The 23,811-nt window shown below is 36.3% G+C and overlaps 1 protein-coding gene across 2 annotated transcripts in view; it reads left to right on the top strand.

Moving 5' to 3' along the window:
* Positions 1–23,479, top strand: part of LOC133846357 (protein bric-a-brac 2) — a 42,717-nt gene extending 19,238 nt beyond the window's left edge. The window contains exons 3-5 of one of the 2 annotated variants that reach the window (XM_062281299.1): positions 19,526–19,592; positions 19,762–20,189; positions 21,322–23,479. In XM_062281299.1, the coding sequence (XP_062137283.1) occupies positions 19,526–19,592; positions 19,762–20,189; positions 21,322–22,308 (1,482 nt within the window). In that variant the 3' untranslated portion in view covers positions 22,309–23,479. Of the gene's footprint in view, positions 1–19,525; positions 19,593–19,758; positions 20,190–21,321 lie in introns of both variants that reach the window. The other variant, XM_062281298.1, reaches the window with a different exon arrangement.
* The last annotated feature ends 332 nt before the right edge of the window (positions 23,480–23,811 follow it).

The following is a 23,811-nucleotide window of genomic DNA, read 5'->3' as shown; positions in this document are numbered from 1 at the left end:
TAATATAATACCGCTCTGTTTCGCAGGTATCTCACAATCGAACAAACGACTGTAATTTTCCTACTTGATTCCTAAACAAATTTGTAATTATTTTCCTTTGGATTAGCTTATTCTTCAATTACAATTTAATTATTATTTTAGCACTCACACATTCATAGATTTCTTAGTAGCAAATCGCAATGCGTGAAAAAGCTGGCGTAATTTATCTTGAGCACAAAACTTTCCAGGAATTGTGTAGTTTTCATGTCGGCTATAATTAATTAAATAATTTTTTTATTTGTATATAGATATATATGTATGTATATACAACATTTGTGTGTGCGGCGCTCGTCGTATATAGAGGGGAAACCAATATGTGTGCTGATTAATAATGAACAGGGCACAACTATATAAATTTTGTGCAGAGCTATAATTAAATTGATGTGGCTGAGTCACTTTTTGCTCTGTTTGCTGAAATGACGCCAAGTTGGTCAATGGTCTATGTCTATGTCATTTACTAGCATATATAAATATGTATATGTATATGTATATATGTATGTGTATGTGTATGCACATATATTAATATCTCTCTACTTACTTATATTGTATATTTGTAATTTGTAGAATGAAGTCGATTGCAGAGCAATTGAGAAAACGCTGCGTCAGCGCGCTGTAATTTAGCATTCGCCATAGATACAAATATTAGTTTAGACACTCTGTGTTTATTTCAAATGTGTCGTGTGAGAGTGTCTGTGTGTGTGAGTGTGTGTAATTAATAGTATTTATTTTTAATTCATACGTTAGATGCTGTATTGCCTCAGCAGCAGCAGCAGCAGCAGCAGCTGTGGAAGCATTTTATATTTATTTATTATTTTTATTTTATTCTTTTTCTAAGAAAAGAAAATAGTCATGTTACGCTGGAGTGAACTTTACTCTGTAGAATTGGCAGCTAAAAGTTGGGAAGATACTTGAAGTATAATCAAAGATAGATATTTACAATTACTTAAATGATCTAAACATCTAAGATGCTTGAAGAATAATCAACTACCAAAAATTAACGACACTATTAAAAATGTTCTAAAATTTTCGAAGATCCAAGATTATTAAAATTAACTACATTTTTGAATATAAGATCTAAGTTGAAAGATACTTGAAAAATAATCAAATATAGGTTGTCAAAATTTTTCCATTTGAATATTTACAATCCGAAATAATTCCATAATAATCGTATATGTTTAGTGCACTCTATGTTTACAGGGTATTTGAATGACAGCGCCAGATTTAATTTTCGTGAACTCTGCAGAAATTCTTTAATATATTTTAAGTTTAAGCATTTATTCTGTGCTTGTTGTCTTTGCAAAGCAATTCGAATAACATTTTTAATTATTCTCTTTATATGAATTTTTTGGTTGGTTTGTTAATTTTTTTGTTTGTTTCGTTGTTGTTGTTGTTGCTGGTGTTGGTGTTGTTGTTTTTTTTCGCTCTCTACCAACGAACAGGTCTTTGAACTGTATTTGCATGTGCGCCAGATACAAGATACAAAATCCGCTTCTGTGTATTTATTTCTTCCTTCTTGTTCTTCTACTCGCTGGCTGTTTGCACGGGCGAGTTATTAAAGTTTTATGTAAATGTGCATAATTATTTCAAATTGAATTCTAAATTTATAGTTTGCAATGAGACGAACGACGAAAAATATGTTGACTAAGCGTCGTCTTTGCGCCGTTTGTTTGTTGCGGGTGGCAGCTAAATGGGAAGTGGCAAGAGTGGGGGAGGAGGAGGAGATCAACGATTGTTTGTAAATTTTTCGTGATGCTGCTGAATGGTGGTGATTCAACATCAACGGCTTATAATGAAATTGGTTTATTAGTGATAAATATGGCACTGTCGAGGTGTGGCCGAAATGAATTGAATGCATTCTCGAATGTTGAGTGACTCAACGCAAGAAGGTGTTTAAAAATAATTAAATAATAAATTAATCAAAAATGTTTCGTGGTGCCCCCAATTCAAGTTAACCTTTTAGCTGCGACCCTCACCAAAAATAAATTCATAAAGAGAAAGAACTGTAACAATGAGAGCACAAACTTGTCATTATAAAACTAAACCGTCTAATTAAATGGTAGCCACTAAAGAAAGCAGCCATGAAAGCAGGGGGGAGAAATATATTATACTAGTTTAATTTAAGAGGAAAAAAGTACAAGCTGTGTGTGTGTGTGTGGCATACATATAATTATCATTTTTTGGATTTTAATATACGAGACAGGCGCTGAGATCAATTAAAAGCCAACGCTTGCTATGGTCATTAAAAACAGCTGCCCCACCATATAAAAAGTAAGAAGGCTACAGTCGAGTGTGCTCGACTGTGAGATACTCGTTATCCATTTTTAATAAATGCAAAGCTGTGAGGTATTTATTTTAAAATATACCAAATTCATATACTAGAAAAATACTAAAATTATACCATAAACTATATTTGGTACATTGAGATAGTACTACATTCAACCATCTACCCCTCTTGAATAAATGCAAAGCTGTGCGGTATTAATTTTAAAATATACCAAATTAATATACCACAAAAATACTAAAAATATACTGAAACATATATTTGGTATATTGATATAGAACTACATTCGATACAGCTACCCATTTTTAATCAAATTAAAAGATTATTCAAATATACCAACTTAATATACCACAAAAAGACTAAAATATACCAAACTCTATTATTATATACCGCAAAAGTAGTAAAAATACTAAAATATATATTTGGTATATTGATATAGTACCATATTCAAATTATACCACAGAGTACCAAATATACCAGATTATTACTTAAAGCCATAACACCCGTAGTAAGTAGGCGGTTTTTCCCATACAAAAGAATTCCTTTTCACCTTATGAGTAGCGCGTATAACAAGTAAGGCAGAGTGTTGAGAGTGTAAATGTGATCGACGTAGAAGTGCCCTGTGCTGTTTATAATCCAAGACCCTCATTACGAGGTATCCAGCAAAGAGATATTTAATCGTCAAGACAAAGATAAAAAGGCAAAGACAAGGCAGAGACACAGAGCCCAACAACATGCTTAATAACGTAAATTTAAATAATAATAAAAAAAAAGTGGGAAAAACTTTGAAATGTTGGAACTGCTCTGTAATTAAATATATAATGTAAAAGACTCAACGAATTCCAACAAATAATAAAATATGAGTTTTTCTTTTTTTTTTCTGTTTCTCTCCTTTTATATTGTATTTTGTGCGGTGGTGTAATTTTTATAGTTTTAATTAATGGTTTTTTATTGTGCGCCAACATTGTGCTCTTGTTGTTGCTGTTGTGTGGTTTTTTCTTTGAGGGTGCGCCACTCTATTTTCCATTTTCCCCCCACGCACACACTCACAACACACACACACACACACATAAACTCACTCGACTTACTTTTTTTTTTTGTGTCGGCCAGTTGAATTACATTTGTAATTATTTTTATTGTACTTATATACATATCTAGTATGTTGTTGTGCTTCTTTGTCACGGTGACTTGGCGTTTTAGATGTTTCACTTTTCTGCATTTCCATTTCCCTCCCCTCCTCAACCACCGCAACTTCATTTCGTATTCTCCTTTCTCAATATGCTTTGTAGCTAAGCATTTTTTCTAGCATATTTATTATTATCAGAATTTATATCGGAACTTGGAGCATAACATTTGCATTTGTTTTTGGTTTTTGGCGCGTTTCTCGCTCGCCAAGTGACATTGGAATTTTTGCCCTTACTCTAAAGCTTCTGTATTTTCTTAAGCGTTATGCTACTGATTAAACTAAATTAGGGAATTAAATTGTCGATCAGTTAACGCTTTACATCTGCTCACTGCGTTTATTCGAACCCATTTGTCTTTGTTTATTTCTACTCAAAGTGATGTTATTAATAATATTTATTTGCATTTTTTACTATATAAATCAAATTTTGGGTTACATGTGTTCTTATTTCTCGTTTTCTTTGACTCTATCGGTGTGAATCTGAAGTTGTATAGGTGTTTGTTAGCGACACGTTTTAAATACCCAAGGCAAAAGAGCTTAAGAGTGGGTATATTGACTTGCGGGTAATTATGTAACTGTGAACTGGAAATTAAAAAAGAAAAAAGAAACAAATTTTAAAGTTTATTTTGTGCCTATTATTTTTATTGTTACAGTTATGGGTGAATTAAACATTTATAAAAAAAAATTAACAAATTATTTTCGGCCTATTATTATTGTTGATAAAAAGAGTTAACGGTGATATGATGAGCCGAAAAATATATATTTCACAAATTATTTTGTGCCCATCATTATTATGATCATTTTCTATCTATGCGAAATTGATTCAATTTGAAGCCACAATGTGAGTTAGCATAATCTAAATTGTTCGCTAGCTGCTTATCTTAAGTTGTATAGGATATCTTCACATCATGCTTATTATAGAGATCAACTCATTATTTGTATTTGTTGTTGGCTGTCGCTTTGTGTCTTTATTTGCATTAATTATTTATTTGCTCGTTTGCCAGTTTGTGCGCATGCGCAAAAGGCACAAAAAAAGAAAAAAAGAGAAGAAAAATATATATATGAAACATAAAAAAATAAATAACAAACGGCAAACGAAATGCTTAAAATTTATTTTAATATACATTTTGCCCGTGGCTAGAGAGATCTTGGAATGTTTTGAGTTGTTGTTGTCGTTGTTGTTGTTGCTCTTCTTGTTGTTGCTATTCACTTCTATTAGTGAGAATTAGTTGTATTGTTGCGGTGTTGCTCGAGCTGCTGCTTGTGGCATTGTTGTTGTTGTTATTGTTGTTGCTCCTCTGTCTTGTTGTTGTTGCCGTGCTTATTTGCATTGACGACGGCGTGTGGCGGCTGTCTAATCAAATCAAACTTCGTGGAGCTTGAAAATAGCGGCATTTTGATTGATACGCTTTTTGTTGATTGTTGTTGTCGAGATCGTTTTTTTTTCTATTTCGTTTTTCTGACTATGAGTTGAGCTAATTATATAACTTCGGGGGGTACGCACTGACCTAATGAGCCATAAGAGATCTATTTATAAAATAAAACAAAGCACAACGCGCCATATGTAACTATGCACACACACACACACACACACACACATACACACACACACATCCATAAATATGTATTTTTCATACTTTCAATCCCCAACAAAATGCTAAATGAAAGCGTTTCAATTGTTTCGTTTATGCTTTTTTGTTCATATCTCTTGAAATTATTATTATTATCTTTAACAAAAGCAAAGTTTAGAGCTATCGCAATCAAGTTCCATAACTTTTATGATCCAGATGACGCGGCGCTTTTTCCTCCGCGCTGCTTTATTTATTTGTTTGTTTTTATGTGTGCGTGTGTGTGACAATAAACACACACATACTACAACAAATAATAATAAAATAATAAAACTTTAGAAAAGAAATAAACATATGCAATATTATTATATAAAAGATTTGCCGCCCCCAAATCGCCCCTCCCCCCTTTTTTCGACACTGAGACTGAGATTGCTTGGACAGCTGGCGTTGTCCCATAAAATGTATCTAAACAGCCGCCATGGGGTATTTATTAATCAAAACTAACTTGTTATTGTATAGTGTATTTCTTTTTACTATTGTTACTCGCGATAGTCATCGTTGTTGTTATTGTTGTTGTTATAGTGCGTGGCATATTTTCGTCAATTTTTACTAATAAAATTTAATTTATTTAAATTTAAAATAATAAAAAACCAACTCAAACTCAACACACACACTCACACATGCAGCTGGTCGCATAAATGCGAAACATAAAATCAAATCACAAGCATAAAAACAATATAAACAAAACAACAACATTTCTAAATAAAGCAAAAAACCATATATAAAATAAGAGAAGAAATAATTTATGCCCAATTCCAAATGGCCAAAAGAGACATGAAAAATAAATTCGTCTATATAAAACTGAGGCAAGAAATCGCCAAAAACACAGCTACAAAATAACAACAACAATGACACAAAATTCTTCACATCTTGTGAAACAAATAATAAACATAAAAAGCAAATTACACAAATTTAAAAATAATAAAACTAAAACGTGTCTGCATAAATTAATTAATAAGTCAATTCCAAATCCAAATTCGAATTCGGAATCTGAAGCTGAATCTGAATCTCAATCCCCCAATGCGAATACGAAAACAAAACGCAACGCAAGACAAAGCGAACGATCAGCGAATTTGTTTGATAAACGAATCTAAGGAGCTTTGCTGCTCTCAGTTATGTTACAGGTTTTTTATACCCGCTAACTAATTGTTTAGCTGATAATACAGTATATTTTGTATTCTGTGGTATATTTTGAATAAAGTACTGTATCGATATACCAAATATAGTTGACATATTTTCAGTATTTTTGTGGTATATTAATTCGGTATATTTTGATACCGCACTGCATTCTGTTGTATATTTTGAACAAAGTACTGTATCGATATACCAAATATAACTTTAGTTATATATTTCAGTATTTTTGTGGTATATTAATTCGGTATATTTTAATACCGCACTGAATTCTGTGGTATATTTTGAATAAAGTACTACATCGATATACCAAATATAGTTGACATATTTTTAGTATTTTTGTGGTATATTAATTCGGTATATTTTGATACCGTACTGTTTTGCTTCTATTCAAAATAAGTATCGGGTATCTCACAGTCAAGCACACTCTCGACTGTAGCTTTCTTACTTGTTTTTTTTTTCGTTGCTCATTCATATCTTATTTTTGTGTATTTCGGATATATTATAAAATTGAATTGACAATTGATTTTAATTTGGGGAGCCATAAATAAAAGGATAACTCATGCGACTTTTATTCCCATGAATTCACTCTTTAATTAATTAATCTCCTAATTTGTTGTCGAACTCGATCTCACTTTTTCATGACTGGCAAAAAAGAAAAAAAATGTGTTTCCTCTTGCAGTGTGCTCAATTTTACGGCCACAACTATCAGCCTCAGCTGATTTATCGATAAGCATTGCCACAGCGTTGTCATACTTTTGAAATCTTTATTTCTTTTTAATTATTTAATCTTCCAATTTGTGGTCGAATTCGATCTTATTTTTCCATGACTGGCAAAAAAAAGACTAAATGAATTTCCCTTTGCATTATGCTCAATTTTTTTGGCCACAACTGTCAGCCCCAGCTGATTTATCGATAAGCACAGCTCAGAGCGTTGCCATACTTTAGAAAACTTTGTTATCTTGAGGTTGATAAACTTGATCTAGAGGTTATTTTTTGTTATATGTAGATTGCTTTTAAACAAAAGAGATATGCTGCATAGAATTATGAGACGTCGTTAACGACATTGTGCAAAGGTTAAAACCAAGTTCAGAATGTTATAAGCACATCTTTTATTCAATATTACTTTTATCGTTTTTTATGGCCCTTTAGTTTTTCTAGTGCTTTCTGACGCATTGTCTGTAATTTGCCCTCTCATAAAATATACAGCCTTATAAAGTGCTTTAAAGGAAAAAAGAAATGAGCAAATCCATCCATAAAAAAATATAAAAAAAATATGTTATGTGTGTATACGAGTATGCATGAAAGAGATCTCCAATGGGCACACACAAAACGTTAGACAAATAAATACTAAAAGATATTTAATCGTAAGCAACAACAAATAGAATTACAATAGTGCCCCTCACAGTTAGATATCTTCTTCTCTCTTTGCTCATTAAAAATAAATAAAAAGCCAGACTAAAAAACAATCGAGCATTTTGTTTGTTGAAAAAACAATGTTAAGTCAATAAAAATATGTTTATACTACGTGCGTGTGTGTGTGTTTGAGAGTGTGTGGATAATATTAAGTATAAATTTTAAAGGCGCGACTGCTAAAAACTCGATGCTAAAAGAGACAAACAGAGACCTGTAAATTTCTAAAGCCAATTTGCCCATGCGTTCGCTGATGCCACGCCTCTTATCACAGCGTTTTTTGTGTCGCGATATTCCCTCCAATTCCCCCCTTGGGTAGCTCGACTAACAACTACCCTGTATTCACATTAGCATCTTTGTTTGGCAATTGTTGATCACTTTCTAGAATTGCTGATTGTGATGCCCCCTTTTGAAGAGATTTGTTGTCTCAAGGGGTATAAAATAGCAAATTGTATTTGATTTATTTCGTGCGTGGCCAAAAATAAATTTCGAAAAGGAGAAGCCAAGAAGATAATAATAAATAATTTTTGCCATTTATATTTATATTATTAATTTGAGCTGCGCGCGTGTTGGGGTAGTTATTGTTGATGCTTTTCATTCACAGTGATTCACTTATTATTATTTATTTCGAGCGTTTATGTAATGCTTCTTTTTTTAGTTTCAACAAATTTCTTGACAACAACAACGACGATGGCAATAATACTGTACTGCAGGCAGTCGCTTTTTGTTTATAATTAAGCGCAAAAAGCGTATTTCTTAATTATTTATTTTATTATTGTTTATTTTTAAATGGGCTACAGACAATTTCCTGCACTTGAAGCGAAACAAATAAAAATGACGCAGCCTTTTTGTTGTTGCTGTTGTTGTTGCTGATTCTACAACCTTGTTGCTATATAGATACACATCACATTATATATATATATATATACGATATATATCTGCTTAATATTGAGGCACAAATCTTTATTGAAATCCAAACATCAGCTAATATATATGCCATATATTTCGCGTTAAGAAAATTATTTTATGGCTCGCCAAGGCAATTTTTATTTAATTGCTAAAAACACAAAATAGAAAAAAAAAACGAAGAGTAGAGAAATAACAATAACAAATAGAAAAATACATAGAAGCAGCACATTAGTAATCTAAATGAATGCAAACATGTTTATGAGCATTATTTAAACGAATTTCAGCGATGGTGTGTGTTAAAATTTAGTTTCGAAGAGGCAGAGGAGGAGGAGGAGGAGGAGGAGTAACTGAAATCTCAGAGACTGGTCAACTGTGCTTACTTAGTGTGTTGGCCAAAAGCTGCTGCCAACGCTAATTGGCTGCGGCTCTAATGCAAATTTAATTCGTGTGTATTTGTAATTATTTTAGAAATGCGTCCTGCAAATCAAACTGACAGTTACAGACAGAGACGACGATGCAGATACACACAGAATACACAGATGCAGATACACAGATACATAGATACATTTGCAGTTTGAAGCTTTGTGGCCAGTCTGTCGACTGTGCTTGTATTTACATACATATGTAATTATGCACACACACAACTGTAGATAGAGACTTGCTGTTGTATGATATTAATTATCTTAAGCATAGCGCGCGAATGCAACGTTCGCTTGACCAAATCAATATTAACTTGCCACATGTAGATACAATTGCAGAGACAGTTGCACATTGAATATACATGTGACAGCTGATTGCCAGCATGTGTGTGTGTGTATTAGTGTGTGTGTGTGCGACAATTGGCAACATAAAAGATGCATGTGTTGCAGCGGTTGCCCCGTTTGGCACTTTAATGAGCTGCTGCTGCACTTCGCAGGCTGCAACTCAACTATTGCATACATTTAGGCCTACGCCTCGTTCTCTACTTCTCTCGCTCTCTCTTTCTCTATGAAAAACAATCAAATATGCATTTTAAAAGTTGGCCAACTCGACTCGCAAGTGACTCCCACATGGCCTCTGCACCTCAAACAGAAGCTGCAGCTGCAGCTAGGATCAGAGACCCAGACCAAACTATATTTGTCTAACCTCGTCGCTAGCAGACACACGTTGCATGTTACACAGGTTACAACGTTGCGCATGTTGCACACACACACACACACACACACACACACACACACACACACACGTGCAACTGTGTCCAGGTCCGCGCCTCTATTTACCCAGGGTGCCCGAGTGCATGCTGCGCTCTGTTTTAGACTCACTTTTGCCTCACACTTCTCACTTGCTCTCAGTGCTCTCCTCTCTCTCTCTTTCTATGCTATTCAAAAAATTTAATGGCATTTTAAATAAGAAATTACAGAGGCCGTGCATATTTCATAAGATTTTCCGTATGGGGGGCAGCAACGCGGCGATGGCGATGTTCGACGTGGCGGCTGAGCGAGAGAGTTCGACTCGCCTCAACTCAACTCGCCTCAACTCAACTCGCCTCGACACAACTTCCCAAAGGTATCAAATACAAAACAGCAACTCAAACAGCAACTGAAACTGAAACTGAAAACTAAAAATGTGCGCGCGGCACAACTAACCAACCAACCTCCCTCCCTCCCGCCTCCTTTCCTCCCCCTCTCTTGAAGCTAAAGAAAATCGTGGCATGCCTCTGCTATATAGTTGGGCTGCACTTTTTCGCCTACAGCTGCAAACATGCACAAACACACACACACATACATATATAGATAGGAAGCAAAAAAAAATAATAACGCTGGAATGTGTTAGCTGTAATTCTTGTTTTATACGACTACAAGAGAGGGGTAGAGGGGGCAGAGGGGTGGGGCAAGGCAGGTTGCAAAGTTGCTTTACCTTTTTGCATAGCATTGGATTTTGCTAAGTAACATAGCGGCATTTCATTTAATATTTATGTCTCTCTAAATATTAAATATTATTTCAAGGGTTTATGCGAGTGCACACACACACGTACACATACACATTGTATACACACACAACACACACTCTCGCACACACATTGCAGTCAGTTTTTGTTGGCTTTGAGTGCGCGGGGACTTTGGCTTTTGGTATCTTGGCAGCGGAGCCGATTCGATTGGCCGCCACAGCGCCCGTAGGCAGACATTCAAATATGCATTACAGCAATGCAATGCGTGTGCGTATGTATGTGTGTGTGTGTTGGTGTGTGTGCGTGCAGCTCAAATAACATAGCATACATCTGTGCGCTTGACCGAAATGCAGCTCGCGCGCTTCCTGCTTTGGCATTTCGCTTTGTCTTTGCCTTCCTGTCTTGGTATTTACTTTGCTGCTCGCTTATTCATATGGAAAACACTTGCCACACACACACATACATCCTTGCTTGTGGACATGCTTGTGCATGTTGCTTTGACATGTCCGTGCATGTTAGATTTCGCCCCGCGTCAAACTAATGATGATGACAAAGGGGGCGGGCAACACACGCACACACATATAACATATATTTTTTTTCTACTCTCGAGGAATATTGAATTAATATTTAATGATCGTGTGCAGTCGTTTTAACACTTGCCAGACAATTCAGTTGCAACTTTCTGCTGCTGCTTGCACTTTCAATCAGCTCAAAGGACACGCAAGGCTCTGAAGTAAACGTTACGCTGCGTAGTCATTACAATAACAACAACTGACTTTGTGTAAGCTTTAAGTAGCTGTGGCTGAAAGGCAAGGCTGCCACGGCCGCCGACTGTCGGCCATATATCCTCATTATCCTGCATGCTAAAAAACAATAAATTACTATTTGCAAAAGGTTAATTTTTACTTCGAAACAAACAAACAAACAGCGCGAACGCAAAAACGAACACAACAAGCAAGGCGCCATAAAATGTGGCAACGAAAAAAATTACATGAGGGGAAAAAGTTGCAATTACCAACAACAACAACAAGAGAAACAGCGACAGCTACACAGAACAGTTGAAAACAACAATAGCTAAAGTAAATAACACAGCAACAACAACAACAGCAACAACAACAGCAACTGCAATAAACAGCAACACATTGCAATGTTGTAAGGCTTGCCCCTAGCGATGGCAGCGTGAAAAAGAAAATAATAAATACTCGTAAATATATATAAAATAAAATGAATATTAAAAAATATATATTTCAAGAATATTTAAAAAAATCCTTTTTTAATTCAATTCTAAACTTTCTTTACCTGATATTTTTACTGTACTTTATTTTAATTTTACTTTATTTCAAATTCATTTTCCCTGCTTTATGTAATTTTTATTTTTATGTGGTCACTTTATCACTGTCATTTTAATGAAGTTAAATATTTTCACTTATTGTTCAACATTATTTTACGATTTTAAACAAGCGTATAGATCATTTTTAAATACCTTGATATGATATATTCAATTGTTTAATATTTAATTACATTTTAAAGTTAATTTTCCTTTCTCATATTTTAATGTGATTATTTTACTTTGAACATTTTTCTATCAATCGATGCATTGATCAAAGCTTTTTGATATTTTGATAAATGCACAATTTTGAAATGCTCTGGCTTAAAATATTTTTTCTTTGTTCTTATTGAATTGAAGATACAATTTTTTATTGTTTACATTTTTGTGATTTTTAATTGCCATAACAATATAAATTATTTTCTCGCTATCAATTCTTTGTTGTATTTTTTCACTGTCATTCTAATGATGTCATTTATATTTCCTTTTCCATACTCGAACCATTTTTCTATTATTCATTGCATTGATCTAAGCTATTATTATAGAAATTCGAAATATTGAACTGATCAACAACTGGTAGCTAATTAAATTAATTGTATATTTAAAAACAATAAAGATTGCAACTGCATTTTCACAATGTCATCACTAGCTCTGACCTTTTCCTTGGTGTCTGTTGCGCTTGCCGCCTGACTTTGAGTTCGAGTCGAGTTCGAGTTGAAGTCGGAGCCGGAGTCGGAGTCGGAGTCCCAGTTTTGAGGGGTAGACAACAGTTAGAAGCTCGTCGCGCCTGTGACTTGCAAGGAATAGAAAGCAAGCAGGGAAGGAAGGAGAATAGGAAGGGTAACATTTGTAAAGTTTTTTTTGTTTCAATTTTTTGTTGTATTTCTTTTTTATTTGGGCTTGGCACTTTGTGTGTGGATGGATGAATGGATGAAGTCAAGTCGAGTTGAGTTGAGCTGAGCTGAGCGTTGAGTGTGTGCCCCCATTTGAATGTTTTATTGTAATTTTAGTTGTCGGTTGTCGGCTGCTGGTTAGTTTGCTAGCTGGCTGCCTGGCTGGATAGTTGGATAGTTGGCTGAACCTGACACACCTCAATGCGCGCTGCACTCAACACTTGGCGTATAATTATTTATTGCATTTAAATTATTGTTGGCTTTATTGTAAGTGTTGTTATTGCTCTCTAGCTGTTGTCGTTCTGTTGTTGTTCTAGTTGTTGTTTTCGTTGTTGTTGTAGCAAACAAAACTTTCATTGTACACTCAGATACAGAAACAGAAACAGAAGCGTAGCGCCAAGCAACATGCACTCGCACTTGATTTTATGATTACTACAATTACTGCAATTGTTGTTGCTGTTGTTGTTGTTTCCATTGCTATTGCTATTGCTGTTAGTCTGATTGTTGTTGCAGTACACCTAAGCTCTGACACATTGCGTCCAAGTCGAACTCTCCTTCCGTAGAAATTCGCCACTGCAATTGTTTTGTAACATTGTGTTTCTTTTGCATTTCCATACATATCAGATATACATAATACATTTTACAATATATACTACATATATATCTACTACACAACAGTTATGTAAAAAGTAAGAAAAGTTGGGTAGACCACCGTCTTTGCCGTCTCTCTTCCAGGGACCGGAGGGCAAAACTCCTTTTGCGGCTTTGCCCTCCGCGAAATGTGTTTTTCACATTATTTCATGAATAATGCATTGGGCTAATATGCATATTTTATGTGAAATTCGTGCAATAAAATACTATTAAATATTTAGTTGTTGCTGCCACTGCCACTGCCACCGTTGCTTTTGCTCTTGCTGTTGTTGCCACTGCCATGGACTTGTCTTGTGGATCCACCAAGGAGTTGAATAGTTAAGCAAAGAAGTTGCACAGTTAAGCAAAGATGAGCTGCTTTCTGCACAGTTGGCTAACAACCGGGCAATTCAATTTCAAAGACTAGACTCTACAGACTCAACTCTACCGAGTTATGTACCGTATTTCATAGGCGGTAAAATGCCATTTTCATTTTCACTGTTTGCCAAAGTTTTTGCCACTGTTTGAAAATACTTTGCAAATACACTGTAAAAAACAAAAGAGTTCAAAGTTCTAGAAGTTTTAGCTTTGTAAAATTATATTTTAAATTTTATTGATTATGAGTTATTCATAGATAACATTAAGTTACTATTTGTATACTCTACACATCAACTTATTGCTGATATTGAACTTTAAAGATATCGTCTTAAAAATTTAGTATTGAAGTGTATAAAAGTGATTATGTTTCTTATTTATACTCATTGTAAAAATCGCCGAATGCACTTTTTGTACTTCAGAAAAACTGGCATATATTAAACACTAATGATTATTTTGATATGATATTTGGCATAGAAGTTACTGACAGTCTTGCCAACCTAGAAACAAAATATTTCGACGAATGGATTTCCGCACGAAATATAAATTAAAAAGTCTTACTACTTTTTTGCCCACAGTATTATATGGATATTATTTATTATTCCTTTTAAAAACATCATCTGCGCGTGTTTCAAGTTTAAATATTTCAATGGACTTAAAATACAATTAAATATCATATTAATATACAATCCATATATATTGATTAGGAATATTTCAGTTATTTATAGATTACATTCAGTTATTATTTGTATATTGAACTTCAAAGATATTCAAAGTGTTGAATTATATAGAAATTATATTATATCATATTTGCCAGTTATGAATAGAGAGAGGGAATTTATGATTCTTTTGAAAACATATTCTGCTATGTGAAAGAATTTCAACTTACCATTAAATTAAATACATTATTATACTCTTGGAATCATGTTTGTTAGATACAATATTTCTTTCTGAAAGTTTCAGCGTGAATCAACTTAAAATTAGAGTAAATATAATATACGAATGTTATGTTCTTAGCATCATTTTGCTTAGCTATGAATAGCTGCAATTTAACGCTTCTATTTTTAGCGCCTTACCAATTCACACAAAGCAATCGTGTAGTTTGCTGAAATTGAGTTTCAACGGGACTCGGCTTAAAATAATAGTAAATACAGTATGGGTAATATAATCATTGGATTGTCATTACAACTGTTACCCACTGTCGAAACGTGCGACGGAATGGCGACAACTTGAAGCACTTTGGTGGAAGCACTTCTTGGAAGTAGTTGTAGTCGAGACTTTGTCGTCTTCTCTCAGTTTCGCTGTTCGCTGTTCTCCGTCTGTCTCCGTCCCTTTTGCATTCCCATTCCCCATTTAAATTAATTATTTATTATGCCAAGCATTGCTTCTTATAAAATTAATGAATGGCATGAGCGCAAAAACTATAAAACCGGGCGCAGGACGCGGATAAAAGACGCGACTACTGCAAGCCAAGGCCCGCAGAAGGCGAAGACAGAGCGAGAGAGAGAAGAGAGTGTGAGTGAGGTAGAGAGACAGACAACTTGAGCAGGATTAGGATGAGAGAGAGTGAGAGAGAGAGAGAGCGCGAAATGTGCGGGGCGTGTGCGTGTGGTTGGCTGAGTAATATAAATAAATGAATGAATGAATGAGCCAAGGCAAGGTTTGGCAAGAGAAGAGAAGCGATGAGAGAGCGAAAGACAGAGAGAGAGAGAGTAGTTGCTAGTTGTAGTAGAAGTAGTAGTAGTGAAGGCTAAAGAGCAGCAGGCGCTCAGCAATCGCAGCACAGACAGACACAGACAAAAGCTTAAGGAACTTGTAGCAGGTGGTGTTCGATGGTGGTGGTGGTGGGAAGTGACATGCACACGGAACGTGGGGGGAAGAAGGTGATTGTGGTGAGCAAGTTGCAGACAAGAGAAATAACAAACTTGAGACGCCGCTGCTGACGTCGCTGCCACAGTAAAAGCACGAATCGAAAATGAATAATAAATAAAGTGTTATATAATATAAGAAATATACTCTACCTACACACACACAGCGAGGCGAGGAGGCAAACTACATCCAAAGTTCTTCTAAGGCAACAAACAAGGTGGGGAAAAAGGACGCGACCTCCTCAACCCTACCTCAGAGCTTAGAGCTCAGCTCTCTCGTTGGACGCGACTGTAGTTTAATGCTCGTAGTGTTAGCTTCTCCTTCTCCTTTTGGCTTGAGCATACCACAGTGTTGTAGTATCTGTAACAGCGTAGAGAGGGTGGAAAGGGGGGATAGAGAAGGGGAAGGGGGGCAATGATGTGAAGGAGGAGGAGGCGGGGGTGTCGAGTTTATGTGCTCGCTTGAAAAATAAAATTAAAATTGCATTAGAATCCAACGGGTTTTATGGCGAGTGTTCCAAGTGGAAGGGGGGCGAGAAATCGTGGCAACTTGAAGGCTGTTGAAAGGCAAGAATATGTAAGGGAGAGAGAGCACTACAGAGAGCGAAAAAGAGAGAGAAGGTAGAATGAGCTATTGAACAAGTTAAGGGCAAGGGCAGAGGTAGCAACGCCTGCATTTGGATTGATGATAGATGCGGAGGAGGAGAGTGTGAGTACCTTGGTATGAATTTATATTTTATTACCAACATACAGACACGTGTGTGTCCGTGTGTGTGTGTGTGTGTGTGTGTGTGCGTATAACAAATATTGAGAAATATTCTAGAACAAAAATCAATATATTTCCGTTTTGTTTTTTTTTTATAGAAATTTGTAGAAGCGAAAAAGTTAATTAAATAAATTATTATATGAATGGGGCGTGCACACGATGAGTAATTGGCAAGAACAAGAACAAGAAGACGATGAGCCACAGCAGTGGCAACAGCAGCAGCAACATCGACTGAGGCAGCGCTGGAGCAGCGAAGCGCCGCAAATTAAATTAAATGAGTTGAAAGAAAGTTGAATGCGCGCACGCTTCAAATTTGTTTTTGTTGAGTATGAGAAACGTCGTGGCACAGTCACTTGTTCCAGTTGTTGTTGTTGTTACTGCTGTTGTTGTTGCCTTCATCGTTGCTGGCGGGAAATTGAAAATTTAATTAATTAAACATTTTTGAGCACAGCAGCAGCGCTAGCAATATTTTATTATATGTATTGTACTATGCGAGTCTTATAATTGTTAGACTTCCCTTCCCACCGCCGCACTCTAGGGCAGGGGGCGAGGGGTTAAAAGGTCGCCATAATGCATTGGCAAGTGACTGGCGAATTTACGATGTAAGTGACTAATGGATTCCCATGTTAGTGAGCAATTGTTTTAAGAGCAACGCCGCCGACGCCGACAACTTGAAGAACTACAACAATAATCATAATAATGATACGAGCAATAACAGTTAAAGTTCGTTCTTAATGCGGCAGCTAAACCATTCTATTGTTCTTGCAACACACACTACTACAATTACCCCCGATGCTGGTGCAACAAAGTATCTGAAATGATATGTGAACTTTGCAAGCTTTCATGTGCTTTACAAAGCTTTTGATTGAGTGCTCATTATTTTTGCAGTTGACTGATTAATAATATAATTTGTATTGTAATTATTATTGTTATTAGCAATAAACTTGACGTTGCTTAACTGTACAGCGTACACCCGGTTAACTACTTTGTCAGCAACAATTAATTACTTAAAGCTCAATACATTTTATATAACTTCTGACAGCTTAGCAACACTTTTTTCATTATAAATCACAAGTGGGAAACAGTTATTGTTGCTAAGCGTGATCTACTTAGCAATACCCTAAGTAGAAATAATGTCTAACAAATCATTAGAAATTATGAGAATGAAAATAACTGAGCATGCTCAACTTAGAGATACTCACTATTGATTTCATTAATTTTGTGTTATGTTTATAAAGAATTTCGTAGAATTGTATCATAAACAAAATTCCTTATTTAGAATCTCGCAAAGTTCTCTCATTCTCTTGTCATTTATCATTGGGTTAGGAAATTGATCAATTAGTCATTTGATAATGTGAATTTTATAAAATCTTTAGAAAGATTATCGTAGAGGTCGCTCATTTTCTGTTTGTTTTTCAATTTGAGTGGAAAACTGATTAATTATTTATTTGTTAATCTCAATTTTCTACAATCTTTATATAGATTATCGTACAGTTTTGCTCATTTTATATTTAAACATAATTAAAATTTCAAGATGTATACAAAATTATCAATCAATTAGTTATTTCGCTGTTTATTAATTCGCTTATCATATTCGCATTTCTCAAGTCATTCAAAACTTTCCATGCCTGAAAGTAAACAAAGTTAAATGCTGAACTACAAAATACCCTGTAAAACTTTATTTTATTTTATTTCATTCTTCATTTCTCAATAGATCAACTTGAAATTTAAACATTACACAGTCTAAAGTACTTTTTATTCCAACAATTAAACATCGTCTCAAATTTAATCAGTTTTTTTGAGGATGTATCACATAAATACTTTGCTATTTTATGGCATCCTTTGCTCATCTATTTTACGAGTGTTGCACAGGGTATAAAAACAACAAGCAGCTCCACTATTTGACGCTTCATTAACAAAATGTTTAACATAAAATAACGTTTTTAACGCCATTTTGATATCTGCTGCTGTTCTGGGTTGGGCTCGTTCGCATTCGTTAGCACATGTTTCCCTTCCTCTCCTTAGCTGTTTTCCCCATCTGCATTGCTCTTCACTTTGTTGTAAGGTTTAGGGTTTGCCTGTAAAAATGCAAAAAATGCTTCCGACTTTTCAATTTCAATTATTCATACATTTTATGACCTTTTTCCTTAACATGGCAGGCGTCTAACAAATGCAATGCAACATGAGGTATGAGGCATAAAGGGGTTGTAGCAACTGCCACGACTGCGACTGCGACTGAGGCTGGTGGCGTGGCTCTACCTAGTTTCAAATATTTAAGACTTGCACTATATATATATAAATTGTTGTTTTTTTTTCTCTGTGCTCTGTTTCTTGCCGCTTCACATAATTTGTATAGCGAGCTTGTTGTTGGCCATATAAAATGCATGGCTTTGTGCAGTTGGGCCGCTGACATGGTCAGCAGAGAGTCAGGAGAAGGTGAAGGAGGGTGGAAGGTGGCAAGTAGGCGTCAACTTTGGCTGGTCAGCGGTAGGCAATGAATCCTTCTCGTGCCACGAACGAGGCAACGGAACGTGCATCAATTTAACTTTGTTTTTTTTTCGCAGCGAGTCGAAGTGCAAATGGGGCTTGGGCTTACTCTAGAAATTAACTGCGGCTTTGTCTTAATTTATTTAGCACATTTTTTGTTTTGCACATTGTTTTTTGTTGTTGTTGTTGCCCCCTCTTTTCGTGTTTATTAATAAATATTAAAAGCCGCTTCAATTACTTCCACGAAGAGTTTTGCTTTAGTTAGCGTTAATTTGCGGACAGATATGGCGAATAAGTAAGTGAGTGAGTAAGCGAGTGAGGGGGAATATAGAGTCAACTCTTGAATGGCTAATAATAGCAAATGGCAATAAATAAATAGAGGGGACCTTTTGCCATAAAAATGCAAAGACAAAAGACGAGGCGCTCAGCTAGTCAGCGAGAGAGAGGCAAATGGTTTTTGCCAACTTTGTATACTAATTTGCTTTGGCGTTTGCATACCAAAAAGCTTTGTTGGCCTCCCAGCATTTATGGCATTAATAAACTTTTATGGCCAAACATTTTGTGCCAAACAGTCGCCTCGACTTTTGCTTCGGCTTCGGCGCGTTCACACACAAAAACGTAAATGTCTTTTGAAAACTAAACGACGCTTTTCCTTATCGTCTTTGCAGGCCAAAATGATTGAGACCGGCGGACATGGCTGGATGGGTGCTCCTGCAACAGGCACATCTGTGGCGGGTAAGTGACAGTCCACACACACACACACACATACACAAACACACTTGCAACTATTTTAAGTCTTTGCAGGAAGCTTTAGCGGCTTCCTTTTGAGCCAATTAACATAGCTCGTACTAAGTTTGGAATACGTTTTTTTCTTTTGTTTTTGGCGCTTCCTTTTCACCAGCAGACAGCTACCAATACCAATTGCAGTCGATGTGGCAAAAATGCTGGAACACTAACCAACAGAATCTGGTGCAACAGCTGCGCTTTCGTGAACGCGGTCCCCTCAAGTCTTGGCGCCCCGAAGCCATGGCCGAGGCCATCTTCAGTGTGTTGAAAGAAGGACTTTCGCTGTCGCAGGCTGCTCGCAAATATGACATCCCGTATCCGACATTCGTGCTCTATGCCAATCGTGTGCACAACATGCTGGGACCCTCACTTGATGGCGGCACTGATCCCCGACCCAAGGCACGTGGCCGACCGCAGCGCATCCTGCTCGGCATGTGGCCAGAGGAACTCATTCGCAGCGTCATTAAGGCTGTGGTGTTCCGTGACTATCGCGAGATCAAGGAGGACATGGGTGCGCATCAGTATGCCAACGGACAAGCGCATGGTGTAAGTATTTAAAAGACAATTTAATTATTAAAATAATAATAGTTCCACATATTTATTTGATTCCTATTTTGCATTATTTTAAAATACATACAACAGTTTTTTAGAATAAGAGTTAAGGAAAAATACCAAATCGTTGCTCTGATTATTGTGCTTTAGAAATTCTTCATAGAGCTTTACATGTTTTGAAATGAGACTTTTCTGATTTAATGAAATTATACTAATGAAAGCTAAGGCCGAGTGTGCTGGACTGTGAGACTTATATCTGTATACCAAAAATACAAAATATACCGACGGCTATATTTGATATATTTATATATTTGATAGCTATTTTCGATATTATTATTAAAATATATTAAATCAATATACCAAAAATACAAAAATATACTGACGGCTACATTTGGTATAAATATTTTCTATAAAACAGTGCGGTATTATTCTTTAAATATACTAAAACAATATACCGAAACTACCTAAATATACCGATGCTATATTTGGTATATGCGATATATCAACTAGCTACTTCCAATAAAACAGTGCAGTATTATTCTTTAAATATACTAAATCAATATACCATTTATACATTTTTATACATTGAAAATATACCATAGTGACACAATACTATATATTAGATTGGTGATTAAAGGAATTAAGACCCAACTACATTAAGTATTTTTTTCGCCGCATAAAATTGTTTATCTGATCGCAACTTAAATATCACATACCAAACTTTTCGAACATTCTGTGTGCCACTTGACGTGTTGGTCCCAAAAGAGATTACAAATAAAAGGTTTATATCAAGTATACCACAGATGTGACAACTATAATAAAAACTAGCTTCAAAACAGTTTTCATCTCATAAATTCATATAATAAAAAAGTAGCAGACAAGAAAATGACGTTGAAAACTTTAATTAAAGTTTGCTTTAAGTAAACACAAATGTCTATAACATATAATTTGGGTTCGTCAGAGTTATTATTTATTTGAATATAATCGTATACTCTTAATTTTAATGAATATGGAGCTTAAATATAAATTATAAATTAAATATAAATTATTGCTCTATCACTTGCCATTTCCTAACGCACTTCCTCTATGCTCTCTTGTTTCTTCCCCCTTAATTTCTCCACCTTAGGCACACTTTGGATCTGGCAACTCGTCAGCAGCTGCCAATGGCTACCACAACGCGGCGGTTAAGATGGCCGCCCAGAACGCGGCGCTTGCACCGCCCGACAGCAGCAATCCACTGAGCACCATGACCGAGACCCTGCGTCGTCAGATCCTCTCGCAGCAGCAGCCGCAGCAGTCGCCGCACGTGCAGTCGATGAACATGTACAAATCGCCAGCGTACTTGCAACGCTCGGAGATTGAGGATCAGGTGTCGGCTGCCGCAGCGGTGGCAGCGGCCAAGCATCAGCAGAACGAGCGACGTGGCACCGAGAATTTGCCCGACTTGAGCGCTCTGGGACTGATGGGATTGCCCGGCCTCAATGTGATGCCCTCGCAGCAGGCGCCGCATCAACGCGGAGCAGGCGGCGGCGGTGGCGGCGGAGGCAGCGGCGGACCAGGTGCTGCCATGCATCCCAGTGCTGCGAGCTATGCGCGAGAATTATCCCGAGAACGCGAACGTGAGCGTGAGATGTCCAGGGATCGAGAACTAAAGGAGGCGATGCATGCCCGACAATATGGCAATCAGTCGCGTGGCTCCAACTCCTCGGCAGGCAGCAAATCGGCGTCGGGACACGGTGCATCATCGAGTCGACCGGGCGCCGCATCGCCGTATTCCACGCACTACGCCAAGCATCAGAGCAAGGAGCAACAACAGCATCCGAACTATGCGTACAACAAGCGTTTCCTGGAGAGTCTGCCCGCGGGCATTGACTTCGAGGCTATTGCCAATGGGCTACTCCAAAAGTCGGTGAACAAAAGTCCGCGCTTCGAGGACTTCTTCCCCGGCCAGGACATGAGTGAACTCTTCGCCACCGCCGACGCCAACGCCGGAGCCGCAGCGGCGGCAGCTGCAGCAGCCGCGGCTTATGCGCCGTCGCAGGTGCGAGAATCGCCGCTGATGAAGATCAAGCTGGAGCAGCAGCAGGCCACCGAGCTGCCGCATGAGGATTGAGTGCGTCGCGGGGTTGGCTCTTTTGAAGAGGCCAACGGCGTAGGAGGCGTAGGAGGTGGAGGAGGAGGAGACACACCACATCATTTGGACTGCTATTTTAACCCCAACGTTTAGTGTTTAGCCTGCTAAGTGCTTAGTTTTCACACAACAAAAAAAAAAAGAGTTGCTAACTGGTTTTTTATATGCTTAGTTATTATTATTATTAGTGTTTAGTGTTTAGGCTTTAGGTTATAACGGTACGAGTATTAAACGTTCCCCCTTCCCCCCGTCACAACACACACACACATGCACTTCGGAACTTTCCTGTAAGGATAAGATCTCGCCTATATATTATTTATTTTGAATGCATTTGTTTTTCTTACGCGCCTTATTCTTTGCCAATATCGAGAGAAAGCAACAAAAATATGAGATAAAAAAAAACAACATGAAATATGAAATTTAATATTAATAATAAAGGATAATATTAAATAATAAAGAATGGAAAAACAATATATAGTTACAACTAGAGACTTGTGCATTTCTTAAATGTAGTTTACTTTAGCTAAGCACACACAACAATACACACCACACAAACACAAACACATTACTATTCATATTCATATTACGCATACGCAGTGTTGTCTTTAAAATGGTAAGCAATTATTATATAAATATAATACATTAATTACACTACTTTATATGTATACATACGATATATTATTATAATCGATAAACATGCCTATATAAATTACGATGTATGTCAAGTAATTGTATTTCCAAATGTAATTGTAAATAATGTACAAATTTCCATAGCCGTAGGACAACATTCACATAATATTAGTTAACACACATACACACACACACTCACTCGCTCATCGTATCCATGGGTCGCACATCTTCTATTCTATTGTAATATTCGTGAATAAATGAAATGTACGAGTAAATAATGCATCTAATATTACTTATAGCGTACATATTTACAGCTAATTTCATGTATGTCTAAACACACACAAACACACACTGTCCCAGTGCAGCACACACACACACTCACCCATGCATTAAACATACACACACACCTACAATATTTAAGTGCATATACATATAAATTGTATGTTCTTTATCATTATTATTTTAGTTAAAACTAAATTATATGAAAACTGAAACAGAATAAAAGTGAAGAAGTAAATGTAAAAAAAATAATCAACCCTTGTGTTTTTTCTTATCTTGAATGGAATGTTGGAAGGTGGGGTTTGATATACTGATATGTATTTCTGAGCTGATTATTTCGCTGATCGTTCCGCCGCCTATATTTAATTGGCTGTCAAATGAGGAAAAACTACAGCTTGAAAAAGAAGAACTACAAGGAGAAAATGAAGAAGGTTAACAACTAGACATATAGTATTTTGCTTAATTCCAAAATATCACAACAGCCATGCCTAGCAACATTTAAATTCTAGGGCAAAAAGAAAGCTAAAACTGATACGAAGCTGTGTAATTGCAATCAATATTTTCTGATAAGAGAAA

Source organism: Drosophila sulfurigaster, chromosome 3, assembly GCF_023558435.1.
Source record: "Drosophila sulfurigaster albostrigata strain 15112-1811.04 chromosome 3, ASM2355843v2, whole genome shotgun sequence".
Taxonomy (NCBI): Eukaryota; Metazoa; Arthropoda; class Insecta; order Diptera; family Drosophilidae; genus Drosophila; species Drosophila sulfurigaster.
This window is presented reverse-complemented; position numbering and strand designations above follow the sequence as displayed.